Source organism: Kogia breviceps, chromosome 10 (genome assembly GCF_026419965.1).
Source record: "Kogia breviceps isolate mKogBre1 chromosome 10, mKogBre1 haplotype 1, whole genome shotgun sequence".
NCBI classification, from domain to species: domain Eukaryota; kingdom Metazoa; phylum Chordata; class Mammalia; order Artiodactyla; family Physeteridae; genus Kogia; species Kogia breviceps.
Genome location: NC_081319.1, coordinates 70,178,698 through 70,204,724, shown reverse-complemented (window position 1 = coordinate 70,204,724; position 26,027 = coordinate 70,178,698). Strand labels below are relative to the sequence as shown.

General features: G+C 50.3%; 2 protein-coding genes and 1 long non-coding RNA gene across 9 annotated transcripts in view; 1 reads left to right on the top strand and 2 right to left on the bottom strand.

Annotated features, from left to right (window-relative positions):
* Positions 1-9,173, bottom strand: MAPK13 (mitogen-activated protein kinase 13). Of its 4 annotated transcripts, none has more exons than XM_059076407.2 (12): positions 8,815-9,011; positions 7,859-7,988; positions 6,489-6,547; positions 2,971-3,079; positions 2,751-2,780; positions 2,300-2,347; positions 2,060-2,174; positions 1,834-1,905; positions 1,182-1,261; positions 861-939; positions 607-783; positions 1-336 (listed from the first exon to the last, which is right to left on the bottom strand). In XM_059076407.2, the coding sequence occupies exons 1-12, from the start codon at positions 8,931-8,933 to the stop codon at positions 254-256; spliced, it is 1,101 nt and encodes a 366-aa protein (XP_058932390.1). In that variant the 5' UTR covers positions 8,934-9,011; the 3' UTR covers positions 1-253. The 4 variants fall into 4 exon arrangements, with proteins under 4 accessions (XP_058932390.1, XP_066862196.1, XP_058932388.1 ...); XM_067006095.1 differs by adding an exon at positions 9,082-9,173 and having other exon boundaries at positions 253-783; positions 8,815-8,897; XM_059076405.2 differs by having other exon boundaries at positions 253-783.
* On the top strand, positions 9,063-22,786 carry LOC136792009 (uncharacterized). Its single transcript, XR_010835074.1, has 4 exons — positions 9,063-9,205; positions 17,848-17,973; positions 19,610-21,151; positions 22,155-22,786. It is a non-coding gene; the product is annotated as an uncharacterized lncRNA (long non-coding RNA).
* Positions 22,782-26,027, bottom strand: part of MAPK14 (mitogen-activated protein kinase 14) — a 70,174-nt gene continuing 66,928 nt past the window's right edge. For all 4 annotated transcript variants that reach the window (XR_009337657.2, XM_059076432.2, XM_059076433.2 and 1 more), the window contains one exon: positions 22,782-25,606. Coding sequence is in view for 3 of the 4 variants with exons in the window: in XM_059076432.2 (XP_058932415.1) it covers positions 25,539-25,606 (68 nt within the window). In the remaining variant the exon portion in view is untranslated. The remainder of the gene's footprint in view (positions 25,607-26,027) is intronic.

The window sequence follows — 26,027 nt, the reverse complement described above, 5'->3', positions numbered from 1 at the left end:
TTCTCTGGATGGGTGCTTTAATATGGCCAGTTATTATCATAGCTATTTTCTCCCAACCAACACCTCTCAATTCTGCATCTACTAGGCCTGTTGCCTACACAAGGACAAGGGTCCTCTGTCCTCTGCTTGGAAGGCTATAATCCAAGACAGGTTAAAACGTCAATAAATAAATATTGGTCCCAGGGGCAGTGCCTGGCAGGTGGTACCATGTGGCCATTCCTGGGCTCAGCCGAGGGTCGGGCTAGACGGGTCACTACTGCAGCTTCATGCCACTCCGGCGCCGAGAGTCCTTCCGGGCGATGGGGCTGAAGTTCACAATCTCCTTGTAAATGTGCTCTGAGAAAGACAGGGTGGTTCAAGGGGTAGGGAGTGCTGAGGGCAAGAGACAGCCCCCCTCTCCCAACAGACATAGTGTGGAGCAGGAAGTCAGCTCAGTGCAGGGAGAAAGAAGTGCACACAGGAGACAGTATTTGCTCAGAGAGAAAGAGGTGATAGTCTCCAGGAGGGTGCTGGGACTGGCTGAGGGCAGGCAGGAAAACGAAGCAGGCAGAGGAGAGGGATGCTGCAGGCAGAGAGAGGAAGCAGCCCGAGGCCCGGAGCCCTTACGCTTCCATTCATCCACTGTGAGTTTCTCATGTTCTAAGAAATCATCAAATGGCTGCTGGGCCTCTGTTTCCTCCTCAGGGTCCCGGCAGGATTCAAAGAAGGGGTGGGTGAGGGCCTGAGAGGCAGTCAGGCGCTTGTCCACGTCCAGCTCCAGCATCTTCTCCAGCAGGTCTGCAGCTGCGGTCACAGAGTGTGAGCCTCACATGCCATGGAGAGCCCGCCCGCTGAGACAGACTGCGGGCCCCAAGACTCACCCTGGGGGCTGGCATGTGGGAAGAGCTGACAGAAATCCTTCTTGGGGATTTGTGGCAGGGACTGGATGTAGGATTTGGCCTGGAAGACAGAAAAGCACTGAATAATCCCCAGTTGTCAGCCCCTCAGGGCTTAGGCCATGGGTTATAGAGCAGGGACCCCAGAAAAGCCCCTGAGCAGGGCTGAAGGCTCAGGTCAAAATCCAAAGTGAGATGAAGGCAAGAGCCCTTGCCAGGGCAGAGGGGAGGCACAGCCTGCAGCCCACCTGGCCCTGGTCAGCCATGCACGCAGCCCTGGCCAGCCTGGGCCCATCTGCCACTCACCGCTTTGTCATTCAACTTCTGCACAAACTCAGCGTCCGGCACCCCCGTCACTTTCAGGATCTGCGTCAGCTGGTCCAGGTCTTGGCAGCAGGTTAAGGCTCGTCCTCACTCCCTGTGGGTGGGTCTGAAGCTGCCCTTCCTGCTGCCCCTCCATCAGGCCCACCCAGCACTGTGGACCATCCAGGTTCCAGACCCTCACCTCCTCCTGCTTTTAGGAGGGGAGGTTCATCCTTCAGGACTCAGGTATCTGGAAGGCTTCCTACCTGCCAGGCTGGGTAAAGGGTCCCTCCCCACAGATGCTCCTGCATGTGCCACCTTCTTGGCTTCATCCCACTCAGTCACCTCTGTCCATTTCTTTGTCTACTTCCCCCACACCCTCGCACTCTCAGGGAGACCCACATCTTCTCCTTAATCCCTGAGCAGCACACACAGGTGCCCAGTTCAGGAGTGTGGTGCCAAAACGTCAAGTATTTTGTGCATGGTGTTGGAATGACAGGTGACTAGTTTTCATCACTTTGCTTCTCTGTACTTTAAAGTTGTTCCACAGGGAGCATGTATCACTTTCACATTAAGAAAAAAAGATTTAAGTAATAAAGTGTCTGTTGAAGGAATGAATCCCTGGATGCAGTGTGGCTTTTCCAGCAAAGGATACAATCTCTCCCCTTGAACAGAGTTTTCCCCATCAGCATCTCTGCCATGATACAGCCCACAGACCAGATGTCCACTGCAGAGGGAGGGGGAGGAAGTGTCACCTGGACCAGCTGACCAAGACCCGGCAGTCATCAAGAGTCAACCCAGAGTCACCAAGACAGCCTTGAGGAAGCTGTCAGAGAAGAACCTCAGCCCTATCCCCCTCCCCCGGGCAGCAGACCACTGACCAGTGTGGTTGTAGTGCATCCAGCTGAGGATCACCTCAGGGGCCCGGTACCAGCGGGTCACCACATAGCCAGTCATCTCTGGATCTGCATGCCGTGCCAACCCAAAATCCAAAATCTATGACTCGGGACACATAGGAAAAAGGAGCTCGCTGAAGAGAGGCTCCCTGAGCAGCTTCTGGGGGCTCCTATGGGAGAGGGGCCCACCCCAACCCCAGGCTGGCCCTGCCTGGGCCCACTCACCTTCAGCTCGCAGTTTTCATTCACAGCGAGGTTGCCTGGCTTCAGGTCCTAGATGAGAGAAGAGATGGAGCATTGGGCAGAGGCAGAGATGGGGGCTGTCCCCACTCGGCTGCCAGCCAGCGTGCGACCTTGGCCAGGCCCCTGGCCCTCTCTCTGGGTTCTGGTCTCCTGTGCAGAATGAGGGTTGGACTAGGTGTCCTCTAGGGCCCATCCAGCTCTAAAATGCCTCTTGGAGCCTGAAACACCCAGCTCAGGGCTTGTTTTGTTGGCAAAATTTTCCCAGAAAGTTCCCCAGAACACAGCAATTCTTCTGAGCAGGTCTTCCTGGGCCAAGCCTAGATCTGAAAAATCCACTTTCCCTGCTTCCTCCACCTCCTGGAACCCCCTAACCCTAACCCTAGCCCCCAGGGGTGGGCGGGGCCTCTGAGGATGTAGCAGAGAAAGCACTCACCCTGTGGATGATCCCAGCTGAGTGGATGTACTGTGTTGGGGAGAGGAGAAGAAGGGTGAATCCGGTGCCTGGCTTTTGCACCAGGTGTTTCAGGCTGGCTCAGAGATCTCCTCTGCCTTGGCATGGTGTACTCTTCTAGCCTTCAAGGTCTAGCCTCCCCCAAACCCCAGGTCTCAACACCAAGCCCCCCTCCCCTGCCATCATGCAGGTTCCCACCCACCTTAAGACCTTTGAGCATCTGATACACCAAGTACTGGATCTTGTCCTCACCGAACTCCATTCCCATGATCTTCTGCAGGTCCGTCTGAATGAAGGGCATCACCAGGTAGCTGCAAGTCACGAGGACTTCTTGAACAGTCCCCAGCCCCACCCAGCTCCAGGTCCGAGCTCAGAGGAGGGCAAGGGGCTGGGCAGAACAGAGGCCTTAGGGATGACCTTCATGTGCAAAAAGAACCAGCCCCACCACAGCCAGCCAGACCCCCATGCAGTGGGCCTCCTGACTCCTGGCTCCCAGCCTGGCCCTGGTGGCTGCCCTGTTGGCAGAGCTCAGGGTAAGCATTCCAGCTGGAGCTGTGCTCAGGGAAACCAAATGGAGCAGTGCTCCCTCTCTTCAAAGGTGCCCTCTGCTTGCCCTCCTCCACGCCCCACAGAAAGCCACTGCTGTGAGTCAGAAACATTTGCCAGTATTTCCTTCTGCTTCTGTACAAATAATTCCTCCCCCAGAGGGTCATGCCCCGCCAACATGGCTCCTTAAACATACACAAATGTCCTCCTTCCAAGAAGGAAACAATAAAAGTTTCCAGGAGGGTGAAGAAGGAAGAAGGAGGTAGCTGAGCCAACACACCCTCTTAATGGGATTGCAAAACAGGTCGAAGTCAGCAAAATGTTAACTGTTACTCAAGGTAGTAATAGCAAAGTCCAGAACAAAAAAGGATAGAGATGTAGGAAGGAATTTTTTTTTAAAAAAAGGATGTGGAGGGCTTCCCTGGTGGCGCAGTGGTTGAGGGTCCGCCTGCCGATGCAGGGGACGCGGGTTCGTGCCCTGGTCCGGGAGGATCCCACGTGCCGCGGAGCGGCTGGGCCCGTGAGCCATGGCCGCTGGGCCTGCGCGTTCGGGGCCTGTGCTCCGCAGCGGGGGAGGCCACGGCGGTGAGAGGCCCGCATACCGCAAAAAAAAAAAAAAAAAGGATGTGGAGGCCATCTCTGTGAGCCTGTGACTTTTGAAGTCTCCCCCCACCTGACCATAACCCCGCTTCCCTCCTCCACGCCCCCCCCAGCACAGGGACCCTGCTCCATGCACAGACCCTTCCCCACCTTTGTGTTTCACCTCTGCGTGGACCCTGATTCTTTGTTCTCAGCTGACAAACTTGCTGAAGTCTCACTGTGATACAACCACCTTCCCTTGCTTAACCTCGTTTCAAGTAACCACCCCTTCTCTCTCTTTCCCTCCTGATCAAACTTCTAGAATGAGCGGTCCTCACCTCTTGACCCCACTGCCTTAATGTCCAGTCCCCTGATAACTTGGCATCTGCTCCCGCCCCACCAGCCCAACACATAACACCCATGGCTCCCTTTCTTTATATTGAAACTTTTGCAAAGCCTGACACTCCCTCAGAATTCTCTGCTGCTTCTACCTCTAGTCAGGCTCTGTCTGTACATGCTCTTATACCTTTTCTTTAGTGTTGATACCTTTTTTTTTTTTTTTTTGGCTGCTCCGGGTCTTAGTCTCGGCACACAGGATCTTTGTTATGGTGCGTGGGATCTTAGTTACGGCATGCGGGCTTAGTTGCAGCATGTAGGCTCTTAGTTGCGGCATGCATGCAGGATCTAGTTCCCCAACCAGGGATCGAACCCAGGACCCCTGCATTGGAAGTGCAGAGTCTTAGCCACTGAACCACCAGGGAAGTCCCTTTAGTGTTGATACCTGAATGAACAGTATCTAATCATGTTCTACACTAGCCTGTCCCTAGGCTTTGGCTATCATCCACCAGTGATTATTCTGGCCCAAATCCACATCCCTAGCCCAGACCTTCCTAAACTCCAGGTTTATTTGCTACTGCTGAACTGGAATGTTCATAGGCTCTTCAAAAATGAAGTGTCCAAAATGGAGCTCATTAGCTTTCTCCCAAGATCTGTTTTTCCTCCACCTTGTATTCTGAGCAGGAACCTGGCATCCCCTGACCTATGCCACCTCTCCCAGCCACTGCATCCCAAGGGGTACAACATTCTGACAGTCCTGCCTCTCTATGGGTGTCAAGTCTGCTCTCAGGACCCCATCACCTCTATTTTATTTGGGTCAAGGTCAGGGTCTCGAATGCTACCCTCCAGGTTTCCTACCTCCCAGAGCTGCTCCCTGCTCCTTTCTTGCTGCCGCCAGAGGGTATCCCCAAAATCTGATCTGACCACATCACAGCATCTCCCTGCTCAAAACCTCCACAGGATGCCTGTAGGATCAATTCTGGACTCAGCTTGACCCAACCAGCCTCTGGCCTCCACTAGCCACACTGTACTTGTCAATACTGCCCAAACGGCCCAGCCTCTTTCAGGCATCATGGCCTTTTCCCATGCAGTTCCTTCTACCTGGGCTGCCTTCAGCCCCTTCTACCTCAGGCAAATGTCAACTTATCCTTCAGGACTGAGTTCAAAGTTTTCTCCTCTGTGAAGCCCGCTGAGGCAGCTTGCAGTTTCTGGCTCTCTATCCAGACCTAGAGTACTGACCACCACTGTCAGTATTCATTACTGTCAGCCCCCAAGGTCCACTTTAAATTCCCAATGCTTGGGCTTCCCTGATGGCGCAGTGGTTAAGAATCCGCCTGCCAATGCAGGGGACACAGGTTTGAGCCCTGGTCCAGGAAGATACCACATGCCGCACAGCAACTGCAACTACTGAGCCTGCGCTCTAGAGCCCAGGAGCCACAACTACTGAGCCCATGTGCCACAACTACTGAAGCCCGCGTGCCTAGAGCCCATGCTCCACAACAAGAGAAGCCACCACAATGAGGAGCCCGCGTACTGCTACGAAGAGTAGCCGCTGTTCATGGCAACAAAGACCCAGTGCAGCCAAAAATAAATAAATAAATTTATATATATAAAAAAATTCCCAATGCTAAGCCCAGCAGCTGGCATTGTAGGGAAAACAAACCCATTCAAAATCACTGCATTAAATTGAAAATGAAAGCATCCTAACAAAGAGACCTGCAGCTGCATTTGAAATAGGACTGAAAAAAAAATTCACCTTCCCAAAGCTTCCTACATTTTAGAACAGGTACTGCGCTAGCAAAGCCGTGCATTTAGCAACTAAATTTTTTTGTTTTGTGTGACTCTGACAAACATCCCATCAGCCAGAGGTGGCCAAGGCGTCCTGATCCTTGCTTCATGCTAGGAAGAACCGCAAGGTCCAGATCCACACCTGCATCCCCAGGAAATGGTGAGGTAGGTTGATGCAAACCCTGTGGGGACTGGCAACGATGTCTCTGTGGTGGTAAAGCTGGGCAAAGCAACGCAGATGAGCAGACAGTTCTGTGTCAGGCAAGGTCCATATAAAGCCCCTCCTACCTCTTCCTGCTGGCCTTTCTCTCCACCCTTGGCTGAAAGAAACGCTCCACAGCCCAGAGGCACAGGGACTCCTGCGGCAGGAAGCCCCCCTACCCAGAAGAGAATCTGGACCCTCCCCTTACTTTCTCCCCAGTGTCAAGTAAGGCCTGCAAATGTCCTGGAACCCAGCGCGGCCCCACTCACAAATCATGAAAGTTGCGCAGGGAAGAGGCTGGGGTGAAGACATCCAGGAGTCCGATGACCTGGGGAGAAGGTTGCCAGTGAGGACTGGGCAGCTGCTGCAGCCCTCTGCTCCCCTCCTCTGGGGCCCCAGGCCTGCACAGGACCACCTGCCCTTTCCTAAAACACCATCTCCAGCAGGAGGTAGGTTCCCAGCCTTCTGGGAAGCAGTAAAAGGGGCAGAGGTGGAAGAGGAATTCCTCTAATTGGGAGGGAGTTTGCAGTGCACAGTGATGGAGAGTCAGGCTGGGGAGAAGGGGAGGTGGACACTCCTGTGCTCACTGACCCCAAGTCTGGTGTTCAGGACAAGCAGCACAAACCCACTCTCAACTCAAGCAGGGAACCACAGGTGGTGAAAGGAATCAAGGAGGGAAGAGAGAAGGGGTCTTCCAGCCAGCAGGCTCCCTGCCCTTGACCTTGGGTCTCTCACCACATCCAACCTTACCTGCCAGAGGGCTGGTTCAGAGCTGGGAGCAAGATTACCCCAGGTGGAGGCCATGGGGAGGGGTTTGCTGAAGAGGAATGGGGCTTAAAATGTGAACAATATTTTGAAATCATTATGTCAAATGCTTACCTTCCAATCTACGTATCCTGCAGAAAAGCCTGGGCTCCAGGCCCAGCACTGGGTCATTAGTCTTCCTGGCTGCTTCAGTCAGACAGGGTAGTCTAGAGGTCAGGCACTGGGGCCTGGAGCCAGGTTGGCTAGGGTTAAATTCTAGCTCTGCCACCGACTAAGCATTTAACCTGTGACTCACTCTGTGCCTCCATTTCCCCATCTGTATATGGGGGTAATAGTACTTACGTGATATTGTGAGGATTAAACAAGTTAGTTTATGCAAAGTTCTTAGAACTATGGCTGGCACATAATAAGTGCTCATAAGTATCTATTATTCTTGTTGTTATTATGTGGAAACAACACTAACCAGCATTCTGGGCACCACCTCTTAGATCTAGAACAACTACGAAGTTCCTCTGTGCCTATTCCCTCATAACAGTGAGACAGTAAGTTTGCACCTCATGCTCCACTGCCAAAAACTCCCTTTGGCCTGGCACCTGATTTTAATAATTAGGAACAAGGATCAAAGGAGCAGGGAGGAGATTCCCCTTCTGCTGGCCCTGTTATGAGTTCCCTGCACCCTCGTGGGCCATCTCCCGTGTGCGACACACACACACGGGCCTGGTCAGGACCACACACACACACCACACAACCACACACACACACACACGCCTGGTCAGGACCCCCCCCCACACGCATACACATGCCTGGTCAGGACCCTCTGTGGAGCTGCCCTCTACTCCCTGCCTCCCAGAAGCAGCCCCCAGGCCCAGCCTACGTTCTCATGCTGCATGTGCTTCAGCAGCAGCAGCTCGCGATAGGCCCGCTTGGCAAAGATCTCAGACTGGAAGGGCCGGCTCAGTTTCTTGATGGCCACCTTCTCCCCTGACCGCTTGTTGATGGCTGAGCTGTAGGGTCAAAGACAGGTCAGCAGGCAGTGGCCCCCCATCACAACCCTGGGACTCCAGATCCTGGGTGGTAACTCCCAGGCCATCTAGGAAGCCATGGCCATCCTCACCCCAATCCCTCTTGGCCAGCAGTCTAAGCTGGGAGGAACTGATGCCCACCACCTGGAATGTGAGTGAGCAGCTGACAGCACAGTGGAGCTGGGAGAAGGGGGAGAGAGCAGGCAGAATCTGAGGGAGGTGCACTGCCCCTGGGTCACACAAACTTAATGCCAACAGGATCCTGAGCAACTTGGCAAGTCACTTCTTGTTTGGGCCTCAGTGTACCCATTTGTAACAATGGGGATTCGCCCGGATGAACTCTGGGGTCCTCTGTAAGGTTCAAGTCCTGGAGAAACAGATCCAGTCCTAATTCAACCCACAGAAACTCCCACCAAGCCGGTAAGAAAAGAGAGGTGGCACCTGGAGTGGCCCTAGGCCAACCTCCAGAGCCTGAGGCCCCCTGCTCCTACTCTGCTTCACTGCCCAGCTTTCCGCCTCCTCCCAGCTCCAGGCCTCTGCCCCGGAAAGGCACCCGCGAAGTTCTTCCAAGCCCGCAGAGCTCTGGGCCTTGGGGTCATCCATCAAGGTGGTGGGCGCACAGCCTCGAGCGCCAGCAGGAGAGGCGACACGGGAGGCGGGTCCGGGAAGGGGGCAATGGCTGGCCCCCGGCCCTTCCAGAGGCTCCACCCGCGTCCCGGTTTCTGGGCGCCGACCATAGGTCCACCCCGATGCCCCAGGCACCGCCCCCCGTGCCCCCCCCGCCGGCGCACAGGCCCGGGGGTCTCACCACACGGCGCCGTAGGCCCCGCTGCCTACGTGCGTCAGGGACACGTAGCTCTTGGGCAGCTCCCAGGCGGTCTTGTTGACGTCCTGCTTGTAGAAGCCCTTTTTCCAGGTGAGGTTCATCCCGGGCACTCAATCTCGGCGGCCCAAGCGCGATGGCTACGTTCGCGGCCCGCCAGGCACCCGCCCCCCGCCCGCGGTCCCCGCGCCGCCCGCTCCTCCCCACCCCGTGCGAGGGCGGGGCCCCCGGCCGGCCGGCCCCGCGTCCCACCTGCCGGCTCGCCCAGGTGCGCCCCGCAGCCACGCCCAGGCCTGCCCAACGGCAAGCTGGGGAGCCCGATTTCCGGCAGCCCCGGAGTTTGGCGCCCAGACCACAGACCAGCTAGAAGCGGCAGGTGAGTCGCCCTGCAGGGAAGGGGTGCTTCCCGTCGTGTGCTGGGGTGGGGCTGGGGGCCCGATAGACCCGAGGGGCTCCCACGGATGGCGGAGGGCGGGAAGATAGAGCCTCCCAGATTCCTCCAGCGCGGGACTCTGTAGGAAGATCTCCCTGGAGATTCTGAAGACAATTTTGGGAAAAAACAAAGCAAAACAAAAGCCCACATCTTTTGATTATGGAAAGTTTCAAACATATACAAGAATAGACAGACTAGCTCCTCACATTTGAATGTGCACACGAATCCCCTGGGAATTATATTTTATTAAATACAGATTCTGATTCAGTAGATCTGGGGTGGAGTCAAGATTCTGCATTTCTAACTAGCTCCTAGGCTCCGAAGATCTCTGGACCACACTTTGATAGGGAGGTTCTAGTGACCCTGCATGGCCCCAATCCCACAGCTTCAACAACTACATCAACTCCTAGTCAAATCTGTTTCCTCTGCATACTTGCTCCCCCATCATTTTGAAGCAAAACCAAGCATCATATCATTTCATCCATAAATATTTTTTGTATCTCTAAAAGATAAGGCTTATTTTAAAAACACAATTACAGTATCATTTTTACACCTAAAATTAATAACAGTAATCCTGTAATAACAACTATCCAGTCTAGGTTCAAATTTCCAGTTTTGAATGTGGTTTTTGCTGGTTTCCTAATGCCTCATGAGGGCAATGACAAGCCAAGGCCTTCTGCCACCTGTGTCTGGTGACTTGTGCATCCTGGAGAAGATTCTGTGCTCAAATTAAATTACTGAGAACGCCCAGGAAGAGGGTCAGGGGCGGAGAATGGCTACAAGGAATCCAGATGCCTGGCCTGGGAAGGGGATTGTGGAAGGGGTGGGGGGACCACTTGCTTCACTTTGTCAACAGTAGAGAAGAAGGAAAGGAACTTGCTCGTGGCCTGCAGAAAGCTGGGGGTCCTCCCTAGAGAGTCTTCTGAACCCAAACCCTATGCCACAGCCCCTCCCACACAGTCCTGCAGCGTTGGGCACAGCCCAGACCATTGGGGGTTTGGGGGAGGGAGACACAGGGATCCCACAGAAATGCCCAACAGGCATTGCAGATGGGGAGTCTGTCTTACGCATATCTGGCACACAGTAGGATGTGTAAAACTGTGGAGAATGAATGGAAGAGTCAGTCCATTAAATGTGAAAAAATATTTTTTTAATGAACCCTTGGGTTTGCCACGTACCAGTCATTGTTCTAAGTGTTTTACACACACACCTCCCTTAATCCCAGTTAGAGGCCTATGAATCAGTTGTAGTATTATCCTCATTTTAGAGATGAGGAACCTGAGGTACAGAAAGGTTAAGTAACTTGCCCAAGGTCACACAGCTGGTAATGGACAGAGCTGGGTTGAAGAAGCTAAGACCATCTGGTTTGAGACTCCAAGGCTATGCATTGTCTGTGGGTTGAGAGGCATTTCTTCTTAAAGGAGATGGCCTGTGTTTCAAATCATCTGCCTCACCCATCATAAGGACATGTCTACTGATCAAACCATGTCTCCCTCATACATCCTGCCCTAGAAATCTGACATACTTCCCACCCTCTCCCCTGCCCCACCCCTTACTCCAGACCTGAGACACTATAGGAGAAGGTGAAGGGCAATGAGCCTGGGAGGGCTACAGGAGTTTTGGGTCTTGGGGGTTGGTGGTTCCAGTGGAAGGCACTCTGATTCTGAAGTTGGGGCAGGATCCTGGAAGGCAGAGTCTAGGGCTGGACACAGGCAAGAGAGAGTTGTCCAGGAGACTCAGGTTTCCTTCTGGATTGAGGATCCAGTTCTCCAGGGTAGGGATGGGCCTTGAGCCTCTGTGCTGTGTGTCTCGAAAACCTGAGTGCGGCAGAGGTGTGCCCAGAAAGGTAAGGAATACCAGGGAAGTGCTCATTGCCCAAGTGGGTACAATACTGCAAGGGCACGAGCTGGCCACTCAGGTTGTGGCTCTGAATGTATCTTAAGCAATGGTCAGGAAGTGACTCAGGCCTCAGACTCTGCTGACACTGACCCCCACCTCGGGCCTCTGCTGGACCTGTGTTTACTCAGCAGCCAGGCAGCCTTGGAGAGATGGCCTTGGGCGGTCCTGTGTGGGAAGTCACGAATGGGAGAGGAAGAGAAGGGGTCACTGAGGACCTCCTGGGTGCCCCCTCCCACAGTACCGAGGCTCTCTTCTCTTTGAGCTCCAAGGCCCCTCTGCTCTCCTCCTCCCAGACACTGGCCCAGTGTGGTCAGTTTTTGCCCTGTCAACGTCGTGGCAGGGGGTGAGGAAACCAACTTTGGAATGGAGACCTGTGTTTCCATCCTGCCTCTTCACTACCAGCTATGTGACCCTGAGCAAAGTTTCTTCCCCTCTCTGAGTTTCAGTGTCCTCCTTGTAAAATGGAAATGATATTAAAACATGATAAGTATATTTAAAGGGTCCTGGGAATGCTCCATTCCAAGTGCAGTAAAACAACAACCCATTGAGGTAGGGACTGTCAATGCGTCTAGCCAAAGATCCCCAGAAACACACCTGTGGGTGAACAAGCTGGGTTTGTCACTGCATTGAGGGGAGAACATGCATGTGGGAACCGGGGGCGGGGGTGTGTGTGTGTCTCAGTTAGAGGGTGTTGGAAAGGACTTATTGTAGGGTTTGGGCTTGCGTTAGGTAATTTGGTAGAGGGTATAAGGAAGCCGGACTTTGTTCCAGATGAGGTGCCATCAGGAAGTGGAGGTGATTCTGTGATTAGGTGTCTTAAATCTTATCTGGAAGGACAGCCAACTAGGATGAGGAGAGAGCCGTAACTGGTAAAGCAGCAGCCTTCACTCAGGGTAGCTAGATGAGGGTGTTTGGTCATGTTTGTGGTTTGGACAATATTCGTGTTTTCTCTGCGTTCAGACATGATTACAGAGTGTCTTGCTTTTGTCTTGATCTGTTGTGGTCACAGATGGCCTTGTCTGCATTCAGCAGGAGCACAACAAGATGAGCTGTGCTAGGCCAGCTCCGAGCAATGCCAGGGCCTGGCTGATGGGACTGGGCAGCTCCCAGGTATCAGGATACCATTATTTCCCTAGTACAGATGGAGAAACTGAGGCCCAGAGACGTTAAGTTATTTACCCAAAGCCACGCATGACCAAGAAGGTGGTGAACATGGTCTTCGAACCCGGTGTCCTGCTCCAGAGTCTATACGCTTAACCACCAGCCAGGCCGCCTGGCACCCAGCAAGTGCCTGAGAAGTGCCTGTTCTTGTAGTGCTGTCTTCCTAGCAAGCCTGTGAGCCTCTGGAGGGCAGGGACATGGTTTTAGGGTTGTGGACTGACTTCTTAGAAACTGAGACAAAAGCCCCACATGATTACGAGTTTGGGTGCCCATCCTGGCCTCCCAGACTGCATCTTGACTCAGAAATATGGCAGCTCCTCCAAAACTACGGTCCTCGCGGTCCCAAAGAGCAAGGCCAGCTACTCAAATTCTCACCATGATTGGCCATGAAACCTCTACAAAAAGAGAAATTATGACCTGCCTGGGGTCTTGCAAGCATGAAACAGCTAGGCAGCCTGAGAGCTCTGGCCCCATATCTGAGAGGGTCCCATGCTCCTTAGGGGCTTTTGAAACTCCACAAAACAATCAAAATTGCAAGGAGGTGGGGAGATGCAGAGGGAAGGCCCCCTGCACGTGGGGGCTTCTCTGTGGCTTGTTAAGTTAGTTAGTGAGCCTCAGACAAATTGGTTAGCCTCGCTAACCCTTAGTTTCCTCATCTGTGTAATGGGAGTAAGTAACAATACCCACCTTATGGGGCCGTCATGAGGACTAAAAGAGACGACAGAAGTGTCTAATTCAGTGCCTGGCACATAGTAGGTGCTCGCCAGATGCTCCTTCCCCAGTGCTGTCCAGCTTTGCCTCCCTGGCCCAGGTACCCGGCTGCTCTCCCCTTTTGCTGTTCAGTCCCAGCTGCAGAAGCAGCTCCCTAGTCAGCTCCAACTCACGTCCAACTCCTTTATCAAGTTTTTTTGCCAAATACCCAGCCCAAGGATTCATACACCCATTCATTCAACATTTACTGTGTGCCAGGGACTGATCTGGGTGCTGAGGATGTAGCAGAGATGCAACAGATAGGACTTCCTTGGCGGTCCAGTGGTTAGGGCTCTGCGCTTCCACTGAAGGGGGCCCAAGTTCGATCCCTGGGCGGGGAACTAAGATTCCACGTGCCACACAGCGTGGCCAAAAAAGAAATGCAACAGATAATAATCCCTACCGGGTGGACCTGACATTCTGGTGGGGGAGGCAGATGAAAGACCAGTGAACAAATATACAGTATTAGGTTGAACCATATGACCTTGCTGATATTTGACAAGTTTATATGGCTCAGTCAAATGTAACGCCAGGTAACAGTAAGTGCTGTGAAGAAAATACTTCCAAGTAAGGGTATAAAGAAGGACTGTGAGTACTGTTTTTAGATGTGGGAGGAGTGGGAGAGGCAGAGGAGGTCTGTAGAAGGAGGTGACATTGGAGCAGCACCTGAATGAGCAAGGGAGTGAGCCAGGCGGATCTCTGGGGGAGGAGCAGGTGCCTGCCTTCCGAAAGTTTCCGCTCTGTTCCCACATCGGACCTGCCCTCCAGCCTCATTCCTCCGGTGCCCCTCCCCCTCCCCACTCCAAAAGTCTCTGGTAAGTCCTCCAGCTCAGCACACCTGGGGGCAGCTTACTGGCCTCTGGCTTACTGGGCCATCTTCCCGCAGTACCTCTTCCCCTTCTAGGGAACTCAGAGCCAGAACAGAACATCCATCCCAAGCACAGAACATCAGCCATACCCTGCTCACAGGCACCCCGTCATTGCAGAGCTGTTCTCTCAGCCTCCCCACCCCTTGCCTTGACCGGGTCCTCTCTCCCTGCCTCAGCGCTAGCACCCCCTGGTGGAGGATGGGGGTAGGGACAGCTCTGCTGGAATGGCAGCTCCCTGCACAGCCTTCTAGGGACCCAGAAAGCACACCTCCCCTCTTCACACCCTACACCACGCTGTCCTTCACGCCCCCTCTCCTCCACCCAAGAACCACCTCCCTTCACCCAGCCTACTGGATGGGCTCTCCTGTCCTTGACCCAGTCCTGTGAAAATGTGGCCTGGGGTCTGTCTGGTGGAATATTCCAGCAATGTCGAGGCCTCCGCTCCCTCTGATCTCTGCATTGTCCTTTGTAGCATTCACCACACTTTTTTTTTTTTTTTTTTTTTTTTTGTGGTACGCAGGCCTCTCACTGCTGTGGCCTCTCCCATTGCGGGGCACAGGCTCTGGATGCACAGGCTCAGCGGCCATGGCTCACGGGCCTAGACACTCCGTAGCATGTGGGATCTTCCCAGACCGGGGCACGAACCCGTGTCTCCTGCATCGGCAGGCGGACTCTCAACCACTGCGCCACCAGGGAAGCCCCACCACACTTTTAATTAATCTGCATTGTCCTCTGTGAGGTGTCCATCTCCACAAATGGAAAAATGGCTCCATGAGGGCAAGGACAGTGTCTTGGTCACTGCTGAGCCCCCAGCACCATGCTGGCCCACAGTAGGTTCTCAGTAAAGACTTAGTGAAGGAATGAACCAAAGATTTTTGTGTCTCTTGTGGGTACAAGAGGCAGTGAGGGGATGTGGTTTGAAGACCCAAATGGTAGACCTGAGGGAACAACAGTAGGGGAAGGTGCTTGGCATCTGTCTACTGTGAGGCGTCTGGGGTGTGGTCTCTGTCACTTGGGCATCTTCTGTCCTGGAAACTTGGCTTTCACTGTTCTCTCCTTGTTTACTGAGGCAAGGCCCATGCATATTATGCTGTGTGTGCAAGGCTGGACCTCTGTGTGGTGGTAAAAAAGCTCTTGATTAAAAACCAGGGTGCACAACCCAAACTTGGGGACCTCTTTTCTCCCCAAGAATTTGTACCAAACTTGATTCCAAAGCAGGCCTCTCCCTGTCTACGGCCCTCACTGCTCCCACTGAGGTTCTAGATAAGACAGACCCTCCACCCTTTGTTTGGAATTGCCGTTCCTTCCTGGTCTTTAAAGTTTGGCTCTAAACTCACCTCTTCAAAGAGGTGTTCCTGAGTGAACCACAGACCTGCTCACCCCAGGACCCCTGTACATACCCTGCCGACCCGATGACCCCAGCTGCTCCCCACCACGCACCCCCAGGCTTTGTGACATCCACGCTCTTGGGTGGGCTGGTACTCTTCTGAGCCAGTGGAGAGTAGCCGAGGACTGGGAAGCAGAGCTGGGTTTGAATCTCATGTCAACACATAGAGCTGTGTGACCTTGAGCAGGTGAGTGCACGTCTCTGAGCTTCCTCATCAGTACAATGGGAGAGCTACACCCACCTGGCAAGGAGGATTTAATGAGACTGTGGATTGCAAGGTTGCAGGCCTTGTGCGTGGTGCTCCCTTCCATCCTTCAGGACTGCCATATGTCAACCTCCTCTGAGAGTCCTCCCTGACCCATCACAAGCCATGCCCCACCTGCCTTTCCTGGCCTCAGTTTCCTTCAAGCCTTTATTTATTTTATATATACCCTTCTATGTGTCAGGCCTATGAGGGTAGGCATTTTGTCTATTTTGTTTGTTGCTGAATCCCAAGTTCCTAGAGCTATGCCTGGTATACATTGACTGACTGAATGGCAGGTACGTAGTAGGGGCTTTATAAACAGGAGCTACTGTTATTACCATACATCTCTGTCTTATTTCTTTACAACTGATAGGTTGGCCGAACTCACCTTCATGCCTGGGGGGCAGTCCTGGCTTGAATGACCTTACAAACGAACTTCGGTACTAGGGTGGCTGTGCTGCCTGGGCTCCTGTGTGACCTGCCCCGGGAAGAGGAGGCTGTGTACCCGGAGGACACCTCAACAGCCTGCTCTTCCAGGGCAGAGGCCACTGGGTCTGCCTGCTCCACCCTTTCTATGTAAACATCTAACGCTGGGACACATGGATCATCCCACAACACTTGTCAGGGTCAAAGAAATCCAGACAAGACTAGTAGGGATGATTCCAACTCTGCCTCTAACTTGCTGTGTGACCTTAAGTAAGTCACACTGCCTCTCTGAATACTTAGTTTTCTATTTTATGTGTCTAAGAAATATTGACAGAGCACTAATTACTTGCCAAAAACCATTCAAAGAGCTTATGTACGTGTAAACTCATTTCTCTCAAGAACCCTATGAAATGGGTTAATAATACCCTTCATTTTACATACGACAAACATGAGGCACAGAGAGGTGAAGTGACTTGCTCAAGGTCACACAGCTAGTAAATAAATAGCAGAGCCAGGATTCAAGCCCAGGAGTCTCGCTGAAGAGTCAGTGCTGGTAACCACTATGCTCAGCTGCACTGGATGGTGCCTGTGAAGGGCCAGCCTTTACCTGTGTGGAATCTGAATTTATTCTCCTGATGGTGCCTCCATTATTTGGCAGACACTCATTTTCCTAAAGGCTCCATGCGGCTTCCCTAAACAAGAATCTCCCGGGAGTTCCCTGGCGGTCCAGTGGTTAGGACTCCGCGCTTCCACTGCAGGGGGCACAGGTTCGATCCCTGGTCGGTAAGATCCCCCCTGCTGTGCAGTGTGGCAAAACAAAAACAAAAACAAACTCCTTTCCTGCCGTTCTTCAAATCTAATAACTGAATCCCCGTGACTTCCAGAAGGAAACAGCCAGTGGTATGTAGGACAGCCAGCTCTGGGGGATGCCTAGTGTTTGTCGATCTCTGTGGTATACATACCCCCACCATGGCCAAGTTCACGCTACCAACCTGACATCAGTGAACACAGAATTGAGAAGAGGTACATAAAATCAGCCCCCAAGAACCACGATGAGCAGCTCCAGTGCACCCCTGTCAGCCCAAGCAAAGGTGTGGCAACAGGGTTGAGTAAGGGACTCCTCAGGTACAAACCACCAGCTGGTCCCCCTGGCCTTGCCTCACAGGCCCTGTCAGGCCTCCCCTCCCTCACACTTCCCTGAGGCCACCCTTCCTAACATGCAGGGGGCTGGGGCTCCAGCTCTTGTCACGTGGAGAGGGTGCACCAGTTGGGCGGCCTGAGAGCCAGGCTGAGCAGGTGTGACAGGCGAACCAGCTGTGACTAATCTTCCTGGTTAGAGCATCATTGCCTGCTCATCACTCCCCACCCTGTTAGCTCCCAATTGCCTTCGGGATAAAGTTTAAACTTCTTAGCCTGTTGGACAAGGATTGCCCCCATCTGGGCCCTGCCTTGCTAATCAGATCCTCCATGGCATCTGTGCATAAACGACCTCTATTCCAAGTATCTCACAAACATGTCTTACTCACCTGTCACCACACCTTGGCTTGAGCTGTTGCCCACCTGGAATGCCATTTCTCTGCTTTGCCAGAGATGGGGCGGACCCTCGTGCCTCAAGACCTGGCTCAGTAGCACCTCCTGGGGCTGGCTTTGCCAGGCTGCTCCTGCCCACGGGCGCTCTCCCTCCTCTGACTCCTGTAGGATCATGGCTTGGCAGGCCTAGACTTGAACTGTCAGTTAACTTTCAAACAAAACGAAACTGTAAGTTTCTTGAGGGCATGAGTGTTTTAGTTTTCTCTGTTCTCTGTACATACTCAGCAATGTGTTGTAAAGCCTTAATCCATTCCACCAGATTTTGCTGAGCACCTATCAAGACATGGAGGAGACGTGGATGGACGTCATGTATCCTGTCCTCAGGAAGCTCATACCCTAGGGAGGCAGAGCAAACAAGGAAATGACAACACACTGTCACCTGCAGGTAGGAGCGTAAATTGGTACCAGCTGTTAGAACTGGTTGGCAGTTTGCTATCAAAATGGTGAAAATGTGCACCTCATTTCTCCTGATAATTCCATTAATGGACGGATTTAGTCTACATAAAGCAGGCAAGGGGGCACACACTATCACTGTATTGTTTATCTTCTATATCAATAAAGAGACGTTTCCAGCATCGTGAGAAAAGAATAAAGAAAAATGCCTGGATGGATTGTTCCAGATTTGGGAAGTTGGTGCATATTATTCCCATATGTGCTTTTTACTTGTGCTATATATGCATGTATCTATAAAAATATCAAGCTAGATAATTCTGCAATTTCCTTTTTCACTCAAGATTGTTGGCGAGATCCACCCATGTTGATTTAATCTAGCTTAGACTTCTCAGTCTTGGCACCAGTGACATTTACATTTGGGGCCCAATAATTCTTTGTGTGGTGGGGGTGAGGGGCTGCCCTGTGCATCAGAGCAGCATCCCTGGCCTCTGCCCACTAGATGCCAGTAGCTCACCCTCCACTCCCCAGCTGTGACAAACAGAAATGTCTCCAGACATTGCCAATTGTCCCTGGGACACAGACGAAATCTGGAGTGGGGTCAGGTAGCAGGAGAGAGCATAAAGCAAAGTCATGCTAGTTCATTTGTTCTCACTGCTGTGTACTATTTCGTCACATGAATGCACCACAATTTATTTTTCTATTCCGTTTTTTGGCTGTGCCGTGGGGCTTGCAGGATCTTGGTTCCCCAACCAGGAATCAAACCCATGGCCCCTGCAGTGGAAGCACAGAGTCCAAACCACTGGACCACTAGGGAATTCCCTTTCCTATTCTCCTATTGATGGACTTTGAAGTTTGTTCCAGGCTTTTTTTTTTTTTTTTTTTTCTCTGCTATGACAGATAATGCTGAGTGAAAAATCCCCATACTAATTTCCTTGAGCCCATATGGGAAAGTTTTTCTAGAATAATTACCTAGAAGTAGAACACAGGGTCATAGGGATGTGTAGCTTCCAGTTTTACTAAATCCTGCCAAACTGCTTCCAGTGTATGAAAGTTTTACAATTTTTGTGGAGTCAAAATCACTAGCCTTTCCCTTGTGGCTTCTGGGCTTTGTGACATGCTTCAAACGCCTTTCTCCATTTAAATCGTTGATTGGCCTGCAAGTGATTGTAGCTAAAGGGAGGAAAGGAGGTGTCCAGTTGTTTCAACACCATTTATTGATGCAGATGACTGAATTATATGCATCTGTGTTTATAAAAGTTATAAATTTTTACAGATTTAGGAAATTTTTTAGGAGTTACACCAGCCTGCCAACAGGTATTATTTCGGGGTAGTGGGGTAATGTTACCTAGCTACATTCAGAAATTTTCAGCAATAAACATGTTTTACGTGTGTCGTCAAAGAATAATATGTAGTTAGAAAAAGTACGATGGTGGGTGCTTTGACACTAGTCAGCTTGGTGCAAGTTACAGAAACACGTGGAGTGGCTACCTGACTCCCATGGAGGCTGGGTGGGGTGTGGAGCAGGGTGGGACTTGTCGGGGGAGAGAACAGCTTCCGGTTGGGGATACTCCCTACCATAAGCACTTTGTCAGCAGCTATTATCAGATAGGCAATGCCTCTCTCACCAGGCAGAGCTGTGGGTTCGAGTTGGGTCGCACCTGAGCAATGGTGGCGCTGAAACGGGCCTTCGTGCGCCGGCACAGACAATGACGTCACACCTCACGACCGGCAACAGACAGCTGCGTCGGCTGCCCTGCAAGTGGAGCCAGCTGATCAGGTCAAGGTAACACCCAGGAGGACACACAGGCCCAGGACTCCCACGAGAAAATCCCACTCCCTGTCTGCTGAGTGCCATGGAGGTGAAATTAAAGGTGCATCTGGCCCAGAAATGGCCACCAGCAAGACGCCCAGAGGTTCTGTTCTGTGGTGCCAGGGAAATGGTACAGTCATTGTTTACGACTCTTCCCCCATTGGAACGTCAGCTCCAGGAGGGCAGGAATCTAACCTTTATTTTTTTCCCATGTTCTCAGTGCCTGACACATCGAAGTTACCCAATAGCTCTTTGTGGAATGGCTGAATGAGGGTGCAAGGTACCCTAATGACTTTCAATTCCCCTTCTTTTTCCCTGATATTTTCACTTTAAAGCGGCAGATGGATGGGGAGACAAATTATCTAGATCATGGCCCTTAGCCATCTTCAATAATCTTTTGATTCTTGTTCCAATTCATTAAATTGCTGTGCATCCAACTTGAATTACACGGCAAGATGGAGCCAAGAGAATCAAACTAATTCTAACACTTGTCGCTTCTTAAACTGGGAACTTGCACACGGCAAGGTTTCTTTGGGCAGATAATCTTTACATATTTGGTTTCTTTCTTTAGATGGTCTTTGCTACTGCAGACTGTCGATTGTAAAAACAGGAAAAAGGACAAGATGATTTGCAAGTGATTAAAAGATGATATTCACTGACTCAGTCAATAAAGATGAGATGCCTACTGTGTCAGGTACCATGCTAGGTGATGGGGTCACTGTAGTGCACGAGAGTTTGTGCCCTTAAGGACATACAGCCCTGAGCTAACTTTTATTGAGCACTTACTGTATGCCAAGGGCTTTACATATCTTGACTCATTTAATCCTCACAATGAGGATTGTGAACCTGTGAGGTAAGTTCAGAGAGAAAAATAATTTGCCCAAGATTATACCACTAGGAGATAGGCTGGGATTTGAACTCAGGCAGACTGGTTCCAGAGTCTGTGTCCTTAAGCTTCATATTTTTTCTCTCGAGCAAGTGATACAGACACCAGGCAATGACCAAGAAATGTGACAAGTGCCACCACTGATCAATGCAGATGAGTACCCCCCCCAAAAAAAAGCACACAGAAGCCACACCTAATCCAAGCTTGGGGATGCTCAGGGAAGATTCAGAGGGCGTGATAGGGAAAGTTGGCCCAGAGGAGTGAGGCAGGAGAAGGCGGGGGGTCCTAGGCAGAGGGGATATTACGCACAAAGACCAGGAGACAAGAGGAAGCAGTGTGCATTTAGAGCAGTGCCACAGAGAAGGAGAGGAAGTGACGTGAAGCTATGGAGAGAGGCGCTGAAGAGAGGCTGAGGGAGGGAAGAAGGTAGCTGCTGCAGCCCTTCGTTGGCCCGCTTCTCTACGGAGGGTGGAGGTGAGTTTCTATACCAGATGATAAGGAAGCAGGGGAGGGGGGGACTGGGACCTGGGTGAGGCCCAGCATGTGCTGCACGAGATAAGGCACCAAGTGCCTAGCCTACCCATTCTAGTATTCTTAGTCTCTAATTGATTATATTTTAAGCAATATGACAAATGACACAAATATAATGCAGATTAATTGTAATAATTGCAAATCTTGCAAAGGAGTGGATTTGATGAACTTGACACATAATGCTAGAAAACTGCTCAAATCTCAAGCAAAGCCACTGAAAAATGTGGATTGGCAGACTCAGAGGATGACAATAAAGGGAGAGGTGACAAGGTGATCACCAAGGCGATCACTTATTAAAAAGGACAATGTGAATATCAAGAGATTGAGGTCCATAGGAAAACAGGAAGATCTCAATTTTTTTTGCCACCGAGTGGCATGTGGGATCTTAGTTCCCCGAACAGTGATCGAACCTGTGCCCCCCTACAGTGGGAGCTCGGACTTTTAACCACTGGAAAGCCAGGGAAGTCCCAGATCTCAAATATTTTTGAAAAAATTCCCTCTATGATTATGCTGTAAAAATCAGATGGAAAGAATATTGTAGGATACTAAACATGGTTTCACTCGAAAAACAAACACTTCTTTCTTTACAAACACTTGATTCTTTCTTTGTTATAAGAATATTTTTTAAATTACAAGCTTTTATAATTTCATTCGGTTTTCATGATGAAGGTACCCATTAGACTTCGTCTCTCCCTGAATCCCCACCATATACAATGAAATTCTGGTCCCCGTTTCAAGTGGCTTCACTTTTAGGTGAGCTTTCTCTGGTGTCAACCCTCTCCCTGAGCTAAACAGGCCCTTTGCTCTCAGCAGCCTGGGAGGAAGGTTGTGTCACAGCGCCGATTCTGGTATGGGAAGGCAAAATATTTCCTACCATTGTCTGATCCTTACAGGGGCTGATGTATCACATGTCACAACTGGGTCTCTTTTCTCTTACACCCTTAAGAAGTCACTGAGGACAGATTGAAGACAAGAGCCTGTGCTTGGTTTGCCTTCTATCCCTGCCATCATTCCCAGCTGCCAGCCGGGGACCAGACAGCACAGGACAAAACCCCCAGCTGCACACCCTCAACATCCTCACAGGCTGGGCCTCGCAACCCACCCCGGGACCCCTGTCAGTCAGCATTCCGGGGCCACTGAGGAAGGAAGCACACCAACACAGGCCCTGAGAACAGCTGAGACCCTCGTGACTCTTTAATCTTGTGATGCAATCAGGTAGTTTTGAAGAATATTGTTGTCAAGGGCCATATGACAAGAGTCATCAAATACATTTGCTCAAAAGTCTATAAACAATGTACACATACAACCTTCTCCCTACAATTTTAAAATAAAAGCATAACTTTCTACAGATAGTCTTGGAATGTCAAAGCTGAAAAGGACTCAAGCATATTTAAACAAACTTCATGTTTCAGATGAGGAATCTGAAATCCTAGGCCAGGGGCTGGCAAACTTTTTCTGTAAAGGGTCAGAGAGTAAATAGTTTAGACTTTGCAGGCCATACGGTCTCTGTCGTAACTATTCAACTCTGTTGTAGCACAAAAGCAGTCACAGACAATACATAAACAACGTGTGGTTGTGTTCTGATACAACTTTTATTTATGGGCACTGAAATTTGAGTTTTACATTATTTTTCACATGCTACAAAAATACTGTTCTTCTTTTGACTTCAAGCATTTAAAAAGGTAAAAACCACTTTTAGTGGGCTACACAAACAGGTGGCAGACTGGATTTGGTCCCTGGGCCATAGTATGCTGACCCCTGTCCTAGGCCACTCTGACACCCAAGTGTAGCCTGTAGTGTTATACCTTGTTTATTTGCTCTTTGCTTTGGCCATCCACATCAAAGACTGACCTGCTTAACCATAAAATGTACAAGCAAGGAGCTCTATAAATGTTTTCCACATTTTAAGAGTAATATTAAGATCTGTGAGAAACATATGCCAGGCCACAGTTGAAAGACAATTGATATAATGCTATATTGTGTATTAAATAAAAACGAGAAAAATATAATAAATTTGAGAAACTCACTAAATTTGAAAAATAGGCTTTATTTTAACCAGTGGTATTGTATGACATCCTATATGGCATAACTGAATACAGCCAAGTTCATGAGTACAAATAAAATAGAATTTTCCCTCATTCTCTCTTTCGTTTTCTGTTCAGAGAAATCAGGAGATGGGAGCATTATGCTCAGAAACCAAGGAGCTCTTCCACAGGCTCCAGCTGAGTCCAGGCTCCTGGCGCATTCAGCCTCTTAACACGTATATGGTCTCATGTGCAAGGACCTTTATGAAAAAAATATTCAGAGCAGTATTTCTGTAGGAAATCACACTAGCATTTACAACAAAACATGGCAGATAAAATTCATCCTGCTGTGGATCACGAGGATTTGAACTGCATATAAAGGAGATGAGGCCTCTGCGTTCATTTTCCTTTAAAGAGGGGGTGAATCCCGGGTGAGGTGTGATCACCATCAGCTGCCTCCTTCCTTCTGGCTCCAGTTCACTTGGGGGTCCTACCCTGTCCCTCTGGAGTGCAGGTATCACTGCACTGTGACAGAGAAATGGAAACACCTTGGCCCCAATACAAGATTCTGTCACACAGCCAACACTGGAAGTGGCTCTATGCTTTCTTCTTTCACAAAAGGTTTAAATATATGGGCCCTTATGTAGCACAAGATGCCTGAAATTCAGAAAATTATGATAAAAACTCTTCTCCACCCCTGAGGATATTTCATCTTTATAAAGTTGAAAATACAAAATATTAAAATAATTTGCCCTTTCTCCCCATCAAAAGGAATCATATTCTCAATGGATTCCTGCAATATAGAAAATTCTGAAACAAAAGTTATTTCTCCACAAACCAAGACCAAGAAGTCAATGTTAAGCTGCCAAGAAGACCCTTTTCCAAAGAAGGATGGAAAAGACACCTCATTACTTTAAAAAAAAAAAACAAAAAACCATATTTAGACAAAGATAGCAAAAGGAGTTTCTGGCCTCATGAGCTTTTATTTTTCACTTTGATTTTCAGCATTTCTTAGCATTGGTTATTGGGAGTGAAGAGAATGACTTGTTCTCCAAAGTCTGAGATATTCCTGGGACAAGCCCTGATCTTTCCTGGTTGACGGCTTCCCAAAAATAGTCTGTTGAAAACCAGATGGCAAGAATGGAAATGCTATACATCCATCTGTTCCATTTCTTCATAGTTTTCACATCAAAAGCACCTGGAGTATCACTTGTGTTCAACACAAAATAGCACTGGGGGCTGAAGAGAGGATGACATCACTTGCCCATGGCATCAGCTGAGGTGATGTGGATTCTGAACTACCCACAAGGTCTTCACTGGCAAACTTGCCTGGCACCAGGGCCTCCCGAAGAGAACAGGACGAGCAACCGTGCATGCTCAAATAGCAAGACGTGCAAAACACAACATCACTCTGCTAGGAATAAAGAGCACGCAGGAAGTACACTGAGAGCAAGAACCAGCTTCTGACTACTGGGGCCAGTAGTTAAGAAACCTCTGCAATGAAGGTGGTGGGTATGCAGAGAAATGGCAAAGACACCTGGGTGGGGGTGTGGGTGTGAGGGAGGAAGAGAGAGAAGCACATATATGCACGCTCACACATGGTGCCTCCGAAGGCTCCCTGGCCACTTCGGGTTCACAAGTGGCCGTCCAACAACCTGACTACTTGCCTGGCTCAGAACTTCATCCGCTGCACTCTCCTAACCAACTACACTTTCTTCTCTCCTTTTAAGGCACAGACATATTTATAGTTTCAGGTACAGCTGTTGAGTTCTGAGAATCACATTAAGCAAGTTAATCACAGACTAGTGCACAGAAGCCAGTTGGTCCTTTTTGGCTGATGCATCGCTGAGAGACAGCTCCAGGTGTGAAGCAGCCAGAAGGTATGAGCCTTCTCTCTATGCCACTGTGGGATGTGGTCAAGTCTAACCTCCACCGTCAAGGTGAGGCCACAGGAGAGGCCAAAATGGCAAAAGCATGACTGGGGTCTGGGATGTTTAATATTTTTCACTTTGCATTTAACAAACCCTACAAGATGGCAGCTCTAGCCCGCCTAGCTGACTCTCATGAACAAGAGCAAGCAGAGGCTGCCACAGAGCATCTGTCACTCCACGTAAAGTCACTGTGATAGTTTGCTCATAATCTCTTACCCTCCACAAAGTCAGACACACACAACACACACACACACACCCCTTCCACCATGGAGGAAATCTTTGCAACAAGAGGCACTTGAATGATATTTGGAGAGTTCCCATGAAAAGGCCTTCCCCTCACAGTGAAGTGGGATCAATGGAACAGAAACCAGATACTCAAGACTCCATCTCTTCTTGGTCAAGGGGTGGTGGCACAAAGCTGATGACTTCATCGTAGGTCAGGCCTAGAAATTGGGAAGGAAAAGTACGATGTGAGAGTTTAGACTATTCACTTTGCTGGCAAGCACCCTAACTTCTAAGCTCAAGATCCTTCCTCCCTGTTCAGGCTGCTGGTTCGATGGGCTACTTCAAATAATTGCCTCATTGCTTGTGTGTAATATCCTAATGGAACGTGTGATTACACAGAAGTTCAAGGATACATATAAAAGAACCATTTTTCTTGTTTCTTTTGTCATCTAGTGCCTCCTCTTTAAAGCTCTGGAGAAGATGCTCAAGAGTAGCAAAGCAATCCCACACGCTACAGCAACGGATAATCCTGGCTTTTGGGATTTAACTCGAGTTCTGAATTTGTGTTTTATGGAGAGAATGTGAGATTGGGCATGGGAGACCTGGGTTCCATTTCTGGCTGCATCCCTAACTATGTTT

Bases quoted from the DNA above. Each gene is read 5' to 3' on its own strand.
- MAPK13 (XM_059076405.2), bottom strand. From the start codon at position 8,933: ATGAACCTCACCTGGAAAAAGGGCTTCTACAAGCAGGACGTCAACAAG. The intron at 3,080-6,488 runs GTGAGTGGGGCC...CGTGACTTGCAG, and splicing joins CTGCGCAACTTTCATGATTT to CTACCTGGTGATGCCCTTCA. The intron at 2,348-2,750 runs GTGAGTGCTTTC...TCTCTCATCTAG, and splicing joins CAGCTGGGATCATCCACAGG to GACCTGAAGCCAGGCAACCT.